At 44.0% G+C, this 19,589-nt stretch overlaps 1 protein-coding gene across 1 annotated transcript; it reads right to left on the bottom strand.

Moving 5' to 3' along the window:
- Positions 1 to 3,028: 3,028 nt before the first annotated feature.
- Positions 3,029 to 15,054, bottom strand: LOC308124151 (macrophage mannose receptor 1-like). Its single transcript, XM_080486980.1, has 7 exons — positions 14,804 to 15,054; positions 13,428 to 13,511; positions 9,415 to 9,465; positions 8,814 to 9,152; positions 5,049 to 5,387; positions 4,822 to 4,913; positions 3,029 to 3,598 (listed from the first exon to the last, which is right to left on the bottom strand). The coding sequence occupies exons 2-7, from the start codon at positions 13,459 to 13,461 to the stop codon at positions 3,467 to 3,469; spliced, it is 987 nt and encodes a 328-aa protein (XP_080343106.1). The 5' UTR covers positions 13,462 to 13,511; positions 14,804 to 15,054; the 3' UTR covers positions 3,029 to 3,466.
- Positions 15,055 to 19,589: the final 4,535 nt, after the last annotated feature.

Here is a 19,589-nt window from a genome sequence, read left to right on the forward strand (position 1 = left end):
GCAGCAGTGAGGAGAGCCGCCGGCTTGAAAAGAAAAAAAGAAAAAGTGATCCCAGACTGTGTTCTGCTCGTCCAGCGGGCTGAACCTTGGTTTGGTTCTGTGGTTCTTGTGCTCTCAGACGTGGGTGTCTGGGTGTTGCAGCCCCAGGCTGCAGGGCCTGTCTCCACCTCTCTGTGTTTGTGACAGTGTGTTGATTGACAGGAGGTGTCCTCACCGACTTCCTCCTGTCCTGATGTGGAGCACTCTGACTGGAGGATGACAGCTGATTGGCTCAGCTCCGCCCACCAGCTGAGACTATTAACAGCTCCAGCAGCCCCCTGGGGGCGGCTGAGGCAGGAGGAGTCTGTTCAGTCTGCCTAGAGAACCTCTAGGACATGGAATCACTCTTTCCATGTCCGTGTGATTAGACTTTGGTCCACAGGACCCATCGTCCAACAGTTTGGTGACGGTACCAGCTGTTTCCTGTTGTGTTAATTAGTGGTTATGTTTGTTTTCATTTTACTGCTCTTTTGTTTTTTGGAATTTGTGTTAGTTGAACCTTAGTTCAGGGTCTTCTAGAGAAGAAGCTGCCTTTTTGTGAAATTAAATCAGACATTGTAGAGTTATTGGGCATTTCCTGTTTGGCCCTCTGTTGTATTATTGTCTTTGGGGTTCTGTTTGATTATTGTAAACCTGAGAACTACCAATAAAACACTCACTTCACCCAAACTCAGCTGGTTATTGTCACTTCCTATATCTAACATCGTCTCTTAGCAGAGCCGGTCGTAACAAATGGGGCTCGTCCGGGAACTTCAATTGTTTTCTCTAGCAGGTGGTTGGGCAGTGCTGGTTTAGTGTAGTTCATGGGTTGGTTATAGTGAGAGCATTTAGTTTTAATTCAACAGAGCAATGGCTCAGTTTAGTCTGCAGCCGTTTCTGGTGGGTCCTTCTTTAGAGCTGCTTGACCTTTGTAGGAAGGACGACTTGGTGCAGGTAGCAGAGCACTGACTCTCCATCACCTCCCTATGGCAGTGATCGGTCTCTGGTTGGCTGAAGCGAGCCCGACTGGAACACGAGGCTCGAGAGCGGGCCCAGAACCGACAGTTCCAGCTTGAAGTCCGAAGGCTGGAGCTCGAAGCTGACAAGGCTGTCAGCCTTTGTCAGTTGGAGCTTGAAGCCAAGAAACTGGCTGTAAAGTCTGAGGCACCACATGGTGCCCGAGGTGAGTCCCCTGCTCCTGCCACACAAGTATTTGATGTCTCTAAATTTGTACGTTTAGTACCAGAGTTCAGAGAAGCTGAGGTGGACTGCTGCGTTTGAATGGATCACCCTCGCTCTGCAATGGCAAACGGGTCTGTGGGCCCTCATGCTGTAATGTAAATTACGAGGTAAAGCTCTGGAAATTGTCGACTTTACCTTTGAATGACGGCCTTCAGTATGCCACTGTTAAAGTGCCATAATAAAAGCCTATGAATTGGTGCCAGAGGCTTATAGGCAGAAATTTCACCAACTCCAGAAAAACACACACCAAAGTTTCCTCGAATTCACCAGAGAAAAAGGTCTTTTGTTTGACCGATGGTGTTCATCCTGTGATGTGGACAGTGTAGAGTCCACATCACTTCTCCTGCTGGAGGAGTTCAATGTCTGCCAAAGTGCATGACCATGTACCTAATGAAAGAAAAGTGACGACATTGGCTTCAGCTGCTGCGTTGGCTGATGAGTACCTGTGAAGTCAAACTGTCTTTCCTGGTGCCAGAAATCAACCACATTACCTCAGGTAAATCTGCTGCTGGTGCAAAACCCACTCCACTTAAAGAGGCGAGGGAATGTTTTTACTGCCGCGAGCCTGGCCATGTGACTGCTAACTGCTTAGTACTGAAACGTAAGGAGGCTCGTGAAGCCTCCCAGTCTAAAGCCATCACACTTACTAATACTGGGGGAATCACCAGGCAGGACTGAGGTCGATCAACGTGATCCTATTTCAAACCTTTTGTGTTAAACGACTTTGCATCTGGGAATGTAAATGACAAAGCTGTCCCTGTGAGAATTCTAAGAGACACAGGATGTTCACAATCTCTCATTTTGGCAAGTATTCTTCCCTTTTCTGATGCAACTTCCTGTAAATGTCGCCCCATTTTACAGGGAGTAGATATGGGCTACACTCCTCGACCACTGCATCTTGTAACCCTAAAATCAAAATGAGTAACTGGGACTTTTGCCTTTGCTGTGTGTCCTGCCCTTCCAATCAAAGGTATCACTGTTATTTTGGGGAATAATGAGGCAGGAGGTCTAGTACTTCCTGTGCCACATGTACATGACACGAGTGCCAGGACTGAGGAACTTCAGGAGGGTGAGTCCACTAGTGCGTTCCCAACTTCTGTGACTGTGTTTGCAAAGGCAGAGTGGAAAAAGAGAAAAATGAAATGTATGAGATGAATTTGTTAATGTACCAGAGTTTCTATGTTTTAGTGGGGGGTGGGGGGGTGGTACAGCCCTCAGGCTGTATGGCCTTGCCTCCGCCGCTGTGGTGTGTTTGTTCTCTTGTGCTGTTTGACCCGAGAACAACCAATAAAACCCTCACCTCACCCAAACTCACCTGGTGTTTGTTACTTCCTCCACCTCCATCCTTCTCTTACAGAGCCGGGTCGTAACACTGGGCAGGTTGGGGGAAGAGGCCCTGAGCGACAGCTGGAAGGGGATTTCCAAGTTTCAGTTTCGGGCCCTGCGTGGCTTAAACCATCTCCTTGCGCTGGTCTAAGGTTCCGAGAGCAGTCTCCTCCTCTGGGTGTGGCGGAGTTGGTGGAGCCCCCTGGCAGTGAGATGCAGGGGTGCAGCTTACAGGAGTGGTCTCGGGGCTCCCCCTGGTGGGGGTCACATGACCAAAGGCATTTTCCACCATGCGGTCACTATAAAGGTTTTCCTTTAAGAAAAACGTGGCCTTCTACGCCCCCTGTTGTCAGGAGGGGTGAACAATGGGGTTTTAGGCCCAATAAGAGTCAACTTAATGGCCAATGTCATCCACCTTTGTGCTCAGTAATAAGACAGCGAGTATGATTCCCAAACTTGTTTTTATTTACAGTGAAAAGAAATAAAACACAATCTATTTATCTATCGGGAGGGAGGGAGGGAGAGAGAAGTAATTGAAATAGCGATGATGTTCATAATGCAAAGTGAGCAGAAGGCTGTTTGAGTTACTAACTTCAAGCTCCCTTCAGCTTATTAACTCTTTGTTTGGTTTTCCACTAACTCCTCACTGACCTGATTGACTCGTCCTGTTCTAACCTGCACACTTGTTCCCTGGCGTGTCACAATTAACCACAATTCAGCTACAAAGCAGTCACATATTGATTATTCACACACACACATAGAGCACACTCATCTAAAGCTTTCTTTTTGATATGAATGGGAAGTGTCATTAAATCAATATAGAAAATGAATTACGACACAAACTAAAGAAATCATGTGTGAGAAGAGAATCAGTGAGAGTTCAGCAGAATTGGTTGGTGGCTTCTTCAGGCATCGCTTCCTTTTCTTTGTGGAAGATGTTCCCATCGGGCTGCTTGCTCCAAGTCAGTGTCACGTTTCTTTTCATCCCGAACTCGGTCACTCTCTCATTCAACTAGGAAACGCAAACATTCCTGATTAGTGGTGAAAATATCAACAGCAGCAAAACAGTTTGTGAACTCTGTGGTTGAGTTGCAGGGGGTCAGTCTGCTGGCTGGTCTGTGGAGAAGCGTGGCTGCAGAGGACACATGGACATCCTCTTAGCGACGAGGCCAAAGCACTGCCCACCCTCCTACATTCATGAGTCAGTGATGGAGGAAACGGTGGCCCACAGGTTCCTAGTACTGAAATTCATCTATGAATAAGATGGGTAGAAGACAGAATTCTTTTCCTCATGGGGATCAACTACATGATCCTGTCAAAGTTTAATGGGGCATAAATGAAACAGGTAGAAGGAAATGAGTAGGTTCATCCAAAATACATTCATGAAAACTTCATCTCAGTCCCTCAGCAGAAAACAAAACTGGCCAACTCCATTTTGACGTCATGTTATTTGCAGAAGATATATTAAATATTTTACACCGCTTCATCCCATTGGGTAGGAGCATGGCCGTCATGGCCAGGTCACCAATTCATCATGGCCGCCATGACCAGGTCACCAATTCATCATGGCCGCCATGACCGGGTCACCAATTCATCATGGCCGTCATGACCGGGTCACCAATTCATCATGGCCGCCATGACCAGGTCACCAATTCATCATGGCCGCCATGACCAGGTCACCAATTCATCATGGCCGCCATGACCGGGTCACCAATTTATCATGGCCGCCATGGCCAGGTCACCAGTTCATCGCAGGGTGAACCTGAAAGGCAGACGGTCACCTTTGGCCATTCAGGGTTCTGTTAAACCTGGACTCTTGTTGGTCAGTCGAAGGAACCTGGAGCACCTGGTGAAAATCCATGGACACAATGGAAGAATGTACAAACTCCATCCATCTATTATCCCTCCATCTATCATCCCTCCATCAATATATACATCCATCCGTCCATCCTGGACCGACCTGGTCCTCCTCCCAGACCAAACCAGAGATCCAGTCTCTCCAGAGTCCTGGACTGACCTGGTCCTATAAATAGCACACATGTTGTGCCTTGACTTTTGCATTGATGTTGTGGACTCTGAGATTCACATATTAAGTTGAATCTGCATTTACAGAATAAAACGGTAAAAACTTTCATTGGAAAAATGTGTAGGAGGAACTGTGAACAGTGAGTGTGAGTATAAAATGGGAATATGTACATTTCCAGCCGCTCTACCTGTCCTGGTCGTCAGTGTTACCTGCTCCATGATGGCCTCTGCTTCATCCTCCAGGCTTTCTGACAAATCCTCTGTGGTCACTGTGAATTTCACAACCCGGCGCATCAATGGAACTTTTGTTATTTGAGAGAGAAAAGACAATTAAAATGAGTCTAGTTTGTTTCGGTGTCTGTAACAGCCAGAGCAGAATACTGTCTCAGAAAAGAGTCCAGCATGTAATCCTCTGAAGTCTTTAGCTCAGCGCTCACCAGTGCTACAGATGAACCAGTTCTTTTCACTGCAGAGACGGTCTTCCCACATGTTTTCATATGAAACCACACAGGGTGTCAGAACTCCACCGTTTGGTTCATTCGCTGCAGTGTTCCACAAAGTGAAGGACGTGAGCGTCCCATCCAACCACTTCCAGGGGGCTCTGTAGAGGCCAATCCAGTTCTCGCTGATAGAGGTCTTTTCCAATATCAAGTCATTCTCTTGTTGGTTCCTCACGCTGGCCAGGTCGGTGTGGTGCTGCCTGCAGTAGTGCTGGGCCTCCTTCCAGGTCATGGGCTGGTCCACAAACACCAGGGAGAACGAGCTGGGAGACGATCCTTCAAACATGGTTTTGAAAAGGTGAGGAATGTTCAACTGCATGAAGATACTGAAGATATTTTACTTCTTAAAACACTCCAAAATGAAAGGGTTGTTTTAGGGCCTGTTTACATGGAGTGTACATGGAAAACTGTCATTGTATTCTGGCTGTTTGTTTACAGAAAAACAACACTGCTCATCACTGGAAACAGTATCTCATTAAACAGCTTTCTTACCGCAACGTTTTTGAAACAGTCTCCCCATAAACAGCGAAAACCCAACTTTTCAGAGACGGTGTGCACAACTATTTCCTATGACAATAGTGCACTAGTGCACTATTGTCATAGGAAATAGTTGTGCACACGTATGAGTCGATCGACAATGATAACAAAGAAGGATTCAAAGGAAGAAGGTGAGTGGTGGTCCTCCTCTTGGTGACCTGCTGCCAGTCTCTCATACTCATAAGGACCAAAACATAGTATTCAGTGGCGTGTACAGACGTTTTGTACTGCAGGTGGTCAGTGTAACATAAGGCAGCGTGAGGATCCACCGGATGCTTTATTATAATAGTGTGAGATTTATAAAACAACCCATAAGTACATGTTGTAAGTAATTGTATATTTATTTAAATATCGGCAGACGTTTAATAATTCCCCCCTAAAAAGTAAAGTAAAGAATGAGAGAGAAAGAGAGAGAGAGGAGTGGATGTCACTACACCGTCCTGAATAAGTTCACATATACTTTTATTGTCCCTGTGGGATTTGTGTTTAATCAGTCTGTACTGCAGTACATGTATTGGGTGTAATTTAAGGTGTAATTGTGAGAAAAGCTGCAGTGAATCCATTAGAAAAGTGACCCAGAGGAACCTGGGGTCATGTAGAACAGGACTGTGCTGCAGTTTACTGAAAACAAGGAGGTTTTTCAGGGAATTTTTAAAAATCTGCCTTGACAGCAAAATTTCAATTAGGTGGGATTTTAGTGTGATTGTGAAAAATGTTGATGTTGATGATCACATCAACATGGGCCACAGACAGTACAGTGTAAACTATTATTAAAAAATGAACATAAGCTGCACCCACCATATTTAAAAAGAAAAAAATCCATTTGTACATATACAGTATACACTTGTCTATAAGCACATCACCATGTATTGTCGGCATGAAGCTGGTTCACCAGTAAAAATCCATCAATTGGCCTCGTTGTTTAAGCCGCCGGGTTCAAAGTGTGAAAAAGTAGCGGCTGACAGTCCGGACATTATGAAAAGTTCTGGTACGCGCCGTACTCTGGAAAAAAGTCCCGGTATGCTGAGGGGTCAAATTTCAAAGTGCCGGTAGTACCGGTGCATACCGGTTCAAAGTGTCTGTTCTGCTTGACTCTCCAACAAGGTGAACACTTACTGCGCTGTCATCGGCATACATGGAGACATTTCTTACAAACAGCCATCCTGACTCGCTCTATGCAATGGAAAAGACAGTTTTCAGGAGTTTATTGGATGGTTGTATTGCAAAAAATGTAGCACCTACTAGTGGTGTGATATGTAAACTACAGCATGTCTGTTATTTCTACATGTGATTCTTTTTGTAATCCAAAACGCAAATGATGCCGTTTCCAGTCAGTCGTCGCGATGGAAATGTGGCATTATTCTTAAAAGGTTCTTATAACCTTAGCATATTTTCATCCCAATTTAAAACACACTTAAACACAAATGTTGAGAAAGACCAATGTCATCATGATTGAAAATTGGATTTACTAACCTGCCTCAATTTTTTGCAAGCATCAAATTTTATATATCCATCCATCCATCCATCCATCCATCCATCCATCCATCCATCCATCCATCCATCCATCCATCCATCCATCCATCCATCCATCCATCCATCCATCCATCCATCCATCCATCCATCCATCCATCCATCCATCCACTTTCTCCCGCTTATCCGTTTCCGGTCGCGGCCAACATTTAATATGTGGTCATTATATATGTATATATGATTCAGTTGTGCTCCATGGATCTGAGATCCTGTGTCGATCATAACAGAATGTTCTTTCACTTTGCATGTTATAACCAGACAATCATAAACAAACAACAGTGTTGTCCATTAATCTACTTATACGTGATTCTCGGTTTATCCCATTACTACTTCAGCCTTCACGTTTGTTTGTAAACTCTATGACATTTGTTCCTGTTGTAGCTTTAATAGATCAGGTCCATCGTGATTTTCCGTTTAAAACCTATACATTATGATTATCAGAGAGTAAAACCACCAATCTGTTATTTTACCAGTGGTGGTTAGTTTACCTTATTTTACCAGTGGTGGTTATTTTACCAGTACTAACACAAGCTAACTAAAACAAACAAAGGCCTTTGTGCAAATGACGACTTCGAGCCAAAATTGGAACAAATGATCATAAAATCTTGCAAATGCACAACTATGATTGTTGGAAGTCAATCTGTTGTTCTGCATGTGGGTCGACTGCTTTTCCAGGACAAGTGTTGGGTATGTGAAGACCATAGAATGTGACTGGTCCCACTGGAAAGAGCAAAAACAAAGAAAATGACACCAGAACCATTCAGATATCTTAACAAATAAGGAATTTATAGGTAAAATAAGTTGACTAACGAGTTCATTTTTCTTAAAGGTAATTAGTACACAAATCTGTGACACTTCAATAATTTCTTTAATTTTTAAAGATTCTTTATTAATCAAGATATCTCAATGAAGCTTTCAGGGAAGGTGTATCTCTTTATACTCAACCTGAAGGAATAATAATATATATTTTAAGTTTGTTCTTGGTCTGAAATAAATTTGATATTATTAAGATTGGAGCTGCTACACCCTACTACCAGACTACTACATAATACATACTACATACTACCACACCATATATATTGTGTTAGTCACTTTCTATCCATATACATGTTTTATTAATAACCTGGTAAATGTGTGTCATGTATTTTAATTATATTGGTCAATAACAAATCAAATCCTGTCCCTCCTCCTCCTCGTCCTCTTCCTCCTCCTCCTCTTCCTCCTCTTCCTCCTCCTCCTCCTCTTCCTCCTCCTCCTCCTCCTCCTCCTCTTCCTGCTCAGTCAACTTTTTTTCTGAACCATAAAAAGTTATGAAACTTCAGGATGACTTCAGTCAAAATAATCACAAATACGTAGTTTTACCTTTCAAAAGCGTCACTTAATCCCTTGAAGTTGTTTTTATGTGTTGAAGTCGAGTGAGTTTTTAACACGTTCTGGAGACGATCTGAATGTTGACGGAAGTGAGAAATTCAAAATGGCGGAGGAGTTCCTGACTACGTCATTCGAGGGAATCCCGAGGAATTACGTGTCACTGACCAAAATGCGGATCACGAATATAAAATATAAAATAAGCGGCGGCGATCGGCGGCGATCTTCACATACCTACAAGTGGTTATATTCACAAGCTGCTCTTACCCGTGAAGCAGGTGAAGGGTTTTTCAGAACTGCAACTGGTATCATACCAGAGTCCGTCACCGCCCATGGAGACACAGTTCTCTAGTGCCTGGGTGGTGTCGGTGGGCTCCGGAGGATTCCACCTCCTGAACTCCGTCCCTTCATCATCATAATATCCCTCCATCTCCAGTGACCACGTCCACTCGACGGGCTCGTGGCGCAGTCCGATCCACAGATAGCTGCTGCTGGATCTTTGAGTGTGAGTCAGCAGCTCCTCTGCCTTCTGGGCATTTTCAACCATGGCCAGGTGGTTGTGATTCGTCTCGCAGTAATCCAGGGCTTCGTTCCAGTTCATTAATTCTTCAAAAGGCACAGGGTTAGGTTCGGGTTAGTTAGGGTTAGGGTTACTAACTCAATTGTAATTCCAGTTTGTACCACAAGGTGGTACAGGGAGCCACTTTAGTACTTAAAGTCAGTGCAATCTGATAACTAAGAGCTTGATGTTGTGACAAATGGCTGATGTCACATTAAACTAAAGTCTAGGAGCTGGATTGGAGACAGTTTGAACAGTGAGTGCTCACTGTCCCCCAAAGTGTAATCCCATTAACTTTACTTATCGTACTTTTAATGACGATGTAGGTTTCTTGAAAATAAGCCGGCGGGACCCACAATCCTGCAAAAATGAAGACAAAAGTGTGTGAAAAGTATATTAGATTTTCAACAGTAGGGTCCATTGGAGGGTTTTCTACTGATAAATAGTTATTTAGGTTGCAGCTGTCCATGAGACACAAGACCTCAGAAAAGGTGGTTCATTTCTGAGGAAAGACCATCTTCATGTGTCATGATGTAAGGTCATGATGTAAGGTCATGATGTAAGGACATGATGTAAGGACATGATGTAAGGTCATGATGTAAGGTCATGATGCAAGGTCATGATGTAAGGTCATGATGTAAGGTCATGATGTAAGGACATGATGTAAGGACATGATGTAAGGTCATGATGTAAGGTCATGATGTAAGGTCATGATGCAAGGTCATGATGTAAGGTCATGATGTAAGGTCATGATGTAAGGACATGATGTAAGGTCATGATGCAAGGTCATGATGCAAGGTCATGATGTAAGGTCATGATGTAAGGTCATGATGTAAGGTCATGATGTAAGGACATGATGTAAGGACATGATGTAAGGTCATGATGTAAGGTCATGATGTAAGGACATGATGTAAGGTCATGATGTAAGGTCATGATGTAAGGTCATGATGCAAGGTCATGATGTAAGGTCATGATGCAAGGACATGATGTAAGGTCATGATGCAAGGTCATGATGTAAGGTCATGATGTAAGGACATGATGTAAGGTCATGATGTAAGGTCATGATGTAAGGTCATGATGCAAGGTCATGATGCAAGGTCATGATGTAAGGTCATGATGTAAGGTCATGACATGTGGAGTCTGACTCTCAGGATTCGGCCTGAGCACCACACCCAGCAGGGAGCCCCATGGAAATCCTCCTGCAGTCACTGATTGGCTGGGGGGCCCAGGATTTGACACCTTTGAATCCCCCCACTTTATCAAAGCCTTTGGGGAGATCCCCCCCCCCCCCCCCCCCCCCCCGCTCTGTGAACACCGGAGAGAAAGAAGCTGCATCCCTGCAGCTCAGCCTGCTAACAGCTAACAGCTAACAGCTAACAGCTAACAGCTAACACCCAGAGGCCTGCAGCCGAAGGCCTCAATCCTCCGCTGACCCGCCACAGCAGTGATGCCAGCAACGTTACTGTTACTTTATTATTACTAATATGACCACGAGTTACAAAACCAGTAATCACATTACTCACTGTGCATTACTATTGTAAGTTTCTGGTCTGCAAAGCCTCTTTATTATTAAACAGAACTGGGCACACACACACACACACACACACACACACACACACACACACACACACACACACACACACACACACACACACACACACACACACACCAAGCTGTATATAGGTAGTTAGAACCTGTGTTTTATCAGTTTCCATTGTAAATGAATATCATTTTTGGAATCGTACTTGCTGTTTTATTAATCATGTTCACCCATTAAGAACTTTCCTGCAGGTGGAGAGGAAGGTGGAGAGCCCACAGGAAGGTGGAGAGCCCACAGGAAAGTGGAGAGCCCACAGGAAGGAGGAGAGCCCACAGGAAGGTGGAGAGCCCACAGGAAGGTGGAGAGCCCACAGGAAGGTGGAGAGCCCACAGGAAGGTGGCGCCCGGCGTGGGACATGACCCCTCTACCTTGAGGTTGAGAGTCTCATGCTCTACCAGCTGAGCTGGCCGGAGCCTTTTCTGTGTCAAGAACTCCAAAATCCTTCGAGCTTTACTGTTAATTCTGATAATTGTAATTAATTTTACTATTAATTCAAATTCCAAATGAATAGTTTGGTAGATCTTATGAGGCTGATAGAACTGAACTGGTTATCATGTCCTGTTAAACAGGTGGAGCTCCGAGGTGTCTGATACAGATCACATTACATTTTCAATGAAATAATTAATAACTATCTTTGATCATTATTAATCATTATCGATAGCCAACCTAACATATGTGGTGCCCCGTGTGCAGACTGCACTACAGACATGGTACCACGATCCCTACATTGGTACCCTACATTTTTATTCTGTCCAGAAGAAAAACATCTAATGCAACAATCTTTTTCTAATCGGGTGGAGTTTGACATCCGGGATTAGTTATTAATGCTGGATTCACATGACAGTTATTAATGCTGGATTCACATGGTAGTTATTAATGCTGGAGGTCACATGACAGTTATTAATGCTGGATTCACATGATAGTTATTAATGCTGGAGGTCACATGACAGTTATTAATGCTGGATTCACATGGTAGTTATTAATGCTGGAGGTCACATGACAGTTATTAATGCTGGATTCACATGGTAGTTATTAATGCTGGAGGTCACATGACAGTTATTAATGCTGGATTCACATGGTAGTTATTAATGCTGGAGGTCACATGACAGTTATTAATGCTGGATTCACATGATAGTTATTAATGCTGGAGGTCACATGACAGTTATTAATGCTGGATTCACATGGTAGTTATTAATGCTGGAGGTCACATGACAGTTATTAATGCTTGATTCACATGGTAGTTATTAATTCTGGAGGTCACATGACAGTTATTAATGCTGGATTCACATGGTAGTTATTAATGCTGGAGGTCACATGACAGTTATTAAAGCTGGATTCACATGATAGTTATTAATGCTGGAGGTCACATGACAGTTATTAACGCTGGATTCACATGATAGTTATTAATGCTGGAGGTCACATGACAGTTATTAACGCTGGATTCACATGATAGATATTAATGCTGGAGGTCACATGACAGTTATTAACGCTGGATTCACATGGTAGTTATTAATGCAGGAGGTCACATGACAGTTATTAACGCTAGATTCACATGATAGTTATTAATGCTGGAGGTCACATGACTGTTATTAATGCTGGATTCACATGGTAGTTATTAATGCTGGAGGTCACATGACAGTTATTAATGCTTGGTTCACATGTCAGTTATTAATGCTGGAGGTCACATGACAGTTATTAATGCTTGGTTCACATGATAGTTATTAATGCTGGCGGTCACATGACAGTTATTTATGCTGGATTCACATGACAGTTATTAATGCTGGAGGTCACATGACAGTTATTAATGCTTGGTTCACATGATAGTTATTAATGCTTGATTCACATGATAGTTATTAATGCTGGATTCATATGTCAATTATTAATGCTGGAGGTCACATGACAGTTATTAATGCTTGATTCACATGATAGTTATTAATGCTGGAGGTCACATGACAGTTATTAATGCTTGGTTCACATGATAGTTATTAATGCTGGAGGTCACATGACTGTTATTAATGCTGGATTCACATGGTAGTTATTAATGCTGGAGGTCACATGACAGTTATTAATGCTTGGTTCACATGGTAGTTATTAATGCTGGCGGTCACATGACAGTTATTTATGCTGGATTCACATGTCAGTTATTAATGCTGGAGGTCACATGACAGTTATTAATGCTGGAGGTCACATGACAGTTATTAATGCTTGGTTCACATGATAGTTATTAATGCTTGATTCACATGATAGTTATTAATGCTGGATTCATATGTCAATTATTAATGCTGGAGGTCACATGACAGTTATTAATGCTTGATTCACATGATAGTTATTAATGCTGGAGGTCACATGACAGTTATTAATACTGCATTCACATGGTAGTTATTAATGCTGGATTCACGTGACAGGTATTAATGCTGGATTCACGTGACAGGTATTAATGCTGGAATCACATGGTAGTTATTAATGCTGGACATGGCTTGTTGTGGTCGACTGTCCACTGTTGCTGGATTCTGCTTTAATAAAGTGTTGCAGACGAGGAAAACACAACTGAAGCTTCTACTTAAATATCCTACATTCATGATAAAACATCACTGGAGCAGGAACTTCTTACCTTTTCTGTAAATATCAACCCAAAGCCAAATATCATGATCTTTTAGTGAGCAGCGAGTGTGTATTAAGTTGGGATCAAAATGAATAATGTGACATGAGTTGTTAAACTCACCTGTTAGGAGCATTACCAGGAGTTTTGCCTCCATGATGACGATGATGATGATGAAGGTGTTGCTTCTCTTTAATTTCCTTCAGACTGTGAGGAAAGTATAGAAGCTTCTTCACGTAAAAGTTGGTGCGTGAACGCAAACCTGCGGTGTCATTAACAGGGTGCGCTCAGCTGCAGGTGTTTGGATTTTGCTGGATAATGATCGTTGATTATGACTTGAACTCACACAATTCAGTACATTTTTCCTGGTTAATTTCTGAACTTCTGGAACTTTCAAAATAAAAGGTTTGACTGTCCACCCATGGCCTTTGATAAAGGCTGTTACTGTGAAACAAAAAGTACTTTTATGTGTTTTATTGAACAGATTTAGGCAGACGTGTCTTCGCTACACTTTATTGTAGGTTTATATGTTTGGTTTTAATATGTGCACATTCACATGTGTGAAGCTGCACGTCGCACATTAACAGCATTTGCAGCAGCAAACGATTTACAGCTGGTCCCAGAGCGTCAGAGTGTCGCTGACAATTCTTTAATTGTTTCTAGACGAAAAGCATATGAACTAAAAATGTTCCTGTATTTAAAAAAGCTAACTTTATTGTGATAATGATGGCCTCTGGGTGAAACATCTGATTATATTCTATTACTGTGATATCCTTCAACACTAATGCTTTGGTTCATTTGTATGGGGGACTCAATGTGCCAAAATGAAACATATAATTACACCATTAAATAATCAATTAAATGTGTCATTAAATAATTAATATTGGAATTAAATATATTAATGTGTCATTAGCAGTGCAACACCGGACCATGAAATAATGAATTAAATAATGAAATAATTCTATGTTTTTTACATTAAATTAATTGGTATTTTAATGAATAAATAACACATTTATATATTTAATTTCAATTTTACTGAATTAATGACACATTTAATAAATTATTTAATGGTGTATTTATTTATTTAGTTTTGCATTAAACTACACTACATTTGCAGTAAATGTGAAAGTTTCACATCAAATCCATTTTTCATTTAGTTGGAACTTTTCCAAGGCAATGATTTTACATTAGTTGATGTAACATAGGGAGAGCTTTAATTGACTTTAATATAAATGAGAGTAGAAAGCAGTAAAGTAGTCTACTGGCTGACGTTTTAAAAGTGAGATGGTAGTTTTGATCATGTCTGGGAGGAGGCCACGTCAAACAGCCATCAGTCAGTCCAGCCCAGAGGTTTTCCATCTTTTCACTCAATACAAACCATCATGTGCTTCACAGAAATGAAACAGATCATCTGCAAGTGAACTTAAACAGTTTCACCCTTCCATGTCAGGTATTATATATTTCTATGTGTGATTTGTCAAATAAAGCAGGCGTCTTACCTTTGCTGAGGCCGTGACGCCAGCCAGCAGGAGGTGGAGGTGAAGGTGAAGTCAGCTCACTTTTAAACAGAGTCTGAAGTCTGTTCTTTCCGTTAATCCTCAGTTTGCATTGAATATGAAAACACTGACAAACCTCACATTCAAATAGGAAAAGGATTAACTTGACTTTCCATTAAGGAGAATTTAAATCTTCAGTCTCTCCATCCACCTCCGCTGTCCTTTTCTCATTTGAAGCGTTTGCAAATATGTTTGAAAGGCAAAAGATTGATTTGAATAAGAAGAGAAAGTGGGACAGGAGCAATCCAGGTGAAACCAGCAGGAACACTGCTGCGTGGAGCTGAAATACCATGGTGGGAACCACCATGACGGCCAGAACCCAGAACCCAGAGACAACAGCAGCTGCTGGGCCGGGGCCCCAGAGTGAACTGGTCTGGTGGAGGTGTGGAGCTCCTCCACTGCACAAATCCTCCCGACACCTGAGCCTGACTTCTGCTTTGCTGTGAGTCTGTCAGTATTTTACCTTGTTTGTTTGTTTGTTTGTTTGTTTGTTTAGTCAAAAGTACAAATGAAGTTGAAAAATGTGTTTGTATGATTCTAAATGTTTTTTCAAGAAATGGTAGACCAGACCAGACCAGACCAGACCAGACCAACCAGACCAGGCCAGGCCAGACCAGCACGCTTTCTCTCTTTTCCACCATTGCCGACCCGCTCAGTGACGGAGACGAGATCAACACGCTGATGCACACTGTCGCATGCAGCAACCTGACTGCTACCGTCTGCTGGCAGTCTATCTGCACACACACGCACACACACACACACACACACACACACACACACACACACACACTCCTTAATTATGAATTATTCATTCATTCATTCATTTTCTTCCGCTTATCCATTTCCGGGTCGCGGGGGTGTCAGTCTGAGCACTGTTACCCAGATCACAATGCACCGATTAAGAACCTTCCTGCAGGTGGTGAGCACACAGGAAGGCGACGCCCGGCATGGGACACGAACCCTCTACCCCTGAGATTGTGAGTCTCATGCTCTACCAACTGAGCTAGCCGGGGCAATTATGAATTAATACATTTTATTAATAAACGCCTGTTAGCTGAATTGTACGCTTCTTGGTGATTATTGTGTATTTATTGTTGACAATTCACTGGTTTGTAACAGTCTGTGCTCGGATCTCACACCTTCCCTATGATTTAAGATTGTTATATTTTTACGCAGAAATATTAACTAACTTAAATAAACTTTTTACAAACGAGACTGATATTTTGGTATTAGCTATTTCCAGTTTATCTGGTGGTGCCCCGATTTATTATTAATACATAAATAACAAATTAATGCAAATTAATACTTTTGTTATTAATAAATAATTTTTGATAATTTATTCATTCTTTTTCCTTTTTTAAGTAATTACTCAATTACTTTAAGAGTTGTTAATGAGTAAATGACCGTTTACTTCCATTAATAATTTCAATTTTTCATAAATTACTTCCAGTGATTTATTACTTTTAGTAATCTATTACTTACAGTAATTATATGCTAATAACCAACCATAAACCCCAACATAATGGTGCCCCGAGGGCTGCTCAACAGAAAGCCGCCCATGTGAGGCTGTTTTAAAACCAGTATTGTCACAATATCTGCATAATTAATCCAGAATTGTCTTTTTACTTTATCAACCGATGACTTTGTTTCTGCCAGAACTTAGTTTTCGAAGAACACGTTACAGCACTGCAAAGCAAAGTCACTTGTGTTTGTGAAGTGGTTAGAGCCTTTTTCTTGCATTTCCATGCTTTTCTTGTTTCTGGCGTAGAGAAAAGTACACTAACACAGCTATTGCTCATCCCAGGTGCTAAAACACTCTGTTAACTTGAGAAGTTACAGTTAGAGCAATTAGCATTGACTATAGGTGTGTAAGTCACAGGTTCAGCTCTCACCTGTGCATCAGCAGCATCCTATAGGGTTGTAAGCCACAGGTGTAACCATCACCTGTGCATTAACAACATTTTGGCACTTTTCAAAACACAGCTTTCGCGTAACTCCTACCATGAGTAGTCAGAGACACTGCGTCCTCGGAGCAGAGACTCCTACCATGAGTAGTCAGAGACACTGCGTCCTCGGAGCAGAGACTCCTACCATGAGTAGTCAGAGACACTGCGTCCTCGGAGCAGAGACTCCTCGGGAGCCACATGACCCAGCCCTGCAGACTGTGGTCGCTGGTCTCCTATGCGTCTCCACAGAGGAGAGAAGAAACCTCCACAGCTACAGCTCAGAGACCTGTGAAGCAAAGATCAGGCAGCTGTTAAGCTCTGTGAGGAACCCGGTTGGTCAGGTAGAGCTCTCCATTCCGGATGTGTTAGGCCTCATTGCACTGCTCTACCAGCGCCAGGCCAAGCTGCAAGCTCTGGAAACCCAGGAGCAGCTCTCCCAGCTGCAACTTTACAGTTCGCAGCTGAGGATTAACAATGCCCAGCTGAAGCTGGAGAACTCCCGCCTGAGACAGGAGGTCCAGGCCAGGGACGATCAGGCTCCGTACACGGAACCTACTGGGTCACAAACCCAAACTTCTGAGAGAGAAGTTAAAACAGACTCATCATCTGATGGTTCATCAGAAGCTGAGTCAGGTTATGGCTCCCAGCACATTGAGCCAAACCACACTGGGGTAAAACCTGGTGCAGCTCTCAGCAGAGACGCTGCACATCTCAGCAGTCTGGAAAATGTCCAGTCAGATGGACAAATTACCCCAGATATGCGCATTCTTGGAGCTGTCCAGTCAGGTGGACTGTCTCCTCCAGGTCTATACAGTCCCGAAGTGGTCCAGTCAGGTGGACTGTCTCCTCCAGGTCTATACAGTCCTGAAGCGGTCCAGTCAGGTGGACTGCCCACCACAGGTGAGTACAGACTTGAAGCTGTCCCGTCAGGGGGACAGACAGCATCAAGCTTCCCCGCAGCCATGGCGAGGGGGGGGCTTGACACACAGCCAGGGGGGCGGGGCACGAGACACCTGCCCAGTGTTGTGGGAATTGACTGCATCCCACTGAACCGACACCCAGTCCCTCCAGCTTTTCACTTTGAGGACCACAGGGTCCCGGGGTGCTATGACACACATCCATCGGTGCTCAGCCGCACCACAATGCACTCTCACAGCTCTTTCACTCCTTTTCAGGAGAGAGTAAAGAGTTATTTTCCAGCACCTCACAGTGCTATCTGCTTTGGTCCTCCACTCACTGGAGACCCTCATGGTCATCGCGACCCTCACTCTCTCCGCCGGAGAGAACCAGGGGGGTCCAGCTCAGATGACTCAGACCAGTCCGGTCCCCCATGGGAACGCGGTCTTCGGACCAGCCAACTTGAATCCCTTGCAGAGGATATAGAGCGGTTCGACCCGAACAACCCGGAGGTTAGTATAGAGGACTACCTCCGGGAGGTTGAACGCTGCCTCCTCGACCTGCCTCATCCTTCGTCACGGGAGAAGCTGAAGCTTCTCTGGAAGACGACATCCAGGAGCGTCCATGTTTACATGGAATCCCTCCCACCTGCCATCAGAGACCATTACTCAGCCCTCTGTCATGCACTGAGGGAAGAGTATTCTCTGTACACTGATCCTGCCTCTGCAACTTTTGGTGCATTTGCGATCACTCAGAAGGGGGCGGAGCCTCCCAGAGAGTATTACAGGCGCCTAAGGGCCGCCTACTTCCAAGGCCGCAATGCACCGGGGTTGGACGAAGACCAGACTTTCAAGTCCCTCTTCGTTAAAAACCTCCACAACAGTGTGCGGTTCGATGTCGCCCTGTTCTGCAGGACCACAAACCCCACCATGAAAGACCTCCGCAAACACGCGCAGATGGTGTGGGAGCTGCGCCACCGTTCAGGTGAAAACCATGATGGTGACGCCGGGATCCTGAGAACGCAGGCGACTAGAAACACGAACTAGGCACCTGTAGGTCACGAGGTCCCCTCCCCCGCACCTGCTGCGGATGGGGGTCCCCCTTTAGACGTCCACAACCTCGACCACGAGGTGGACAACCGCGCAGAGGTAAGAGATCAGGTAGACCAAGACCTCACCACTCCCAACGGAGAGGTGAGTCTAACAACCGAGGCCAAGGTCAGACCAGAAACCACGGGGACGTAGACGTTCCACAGTGGATTAAAACCTGCATCAAAGAGGTGGTGCAGGACCTGAACCTGCCTGGTCAGAAGGGACCCGGCTCCTCAGAAGAACCGGACTCCCAGTCCCTGACCGCATGACTAGGCCGGATGCCCCTCCCCTCCGCACACAAAGCCCACTTTGTAAGGAGGAGAAGGAGGAGATCCAGGAAATCAAAGAGGCCCCCAGAACCAACAGAGAGGCCCCCTTTGACATTCTTGGCTAATCTTGTGAGCGATGGCTATGCCAACCGCTTATACACCTCAGTGGTGGTAGGGGGTGTCGACACCCTCGCCCTGCTTGATTCTGGGTCAGAAATCACCGTCATGTGTTCAGCCACCTTCACACAGGTTGCTAGAACCATGCAGGACCTAGGAAAGCCACTTCAGGTGGGAGAGTGCAGCATGAACATCAGAAGCTTCACTCAGGACGAGTCCCCCATCACTAAACGTGTAAAATTGAAACCTGTGATACATTTTCTTCTGCTTCACGTTGTGTTGATCTGATACAATCCAATGTTGGTGATGTGTAAAGGTTCAGGAGGATCACTACTCTGACAGCCTCTGTATGGGACGTGAACTCACGTGTCACTTGTGCTTGTCTGCACAAAGTCAACTGTTCACCCTC

This window comes from Lipophrys pholis, assembly GCF_963383615.2.
Source record: "Lipophrys pholis genome assembly, chromosome: 19".
Lineage (NCBI taxonomy): Eukaryota > Metazoa > Chordata > Actinopteri > Blenniiformes > Blenniidae > Lipophrys > Lipophrys pholis.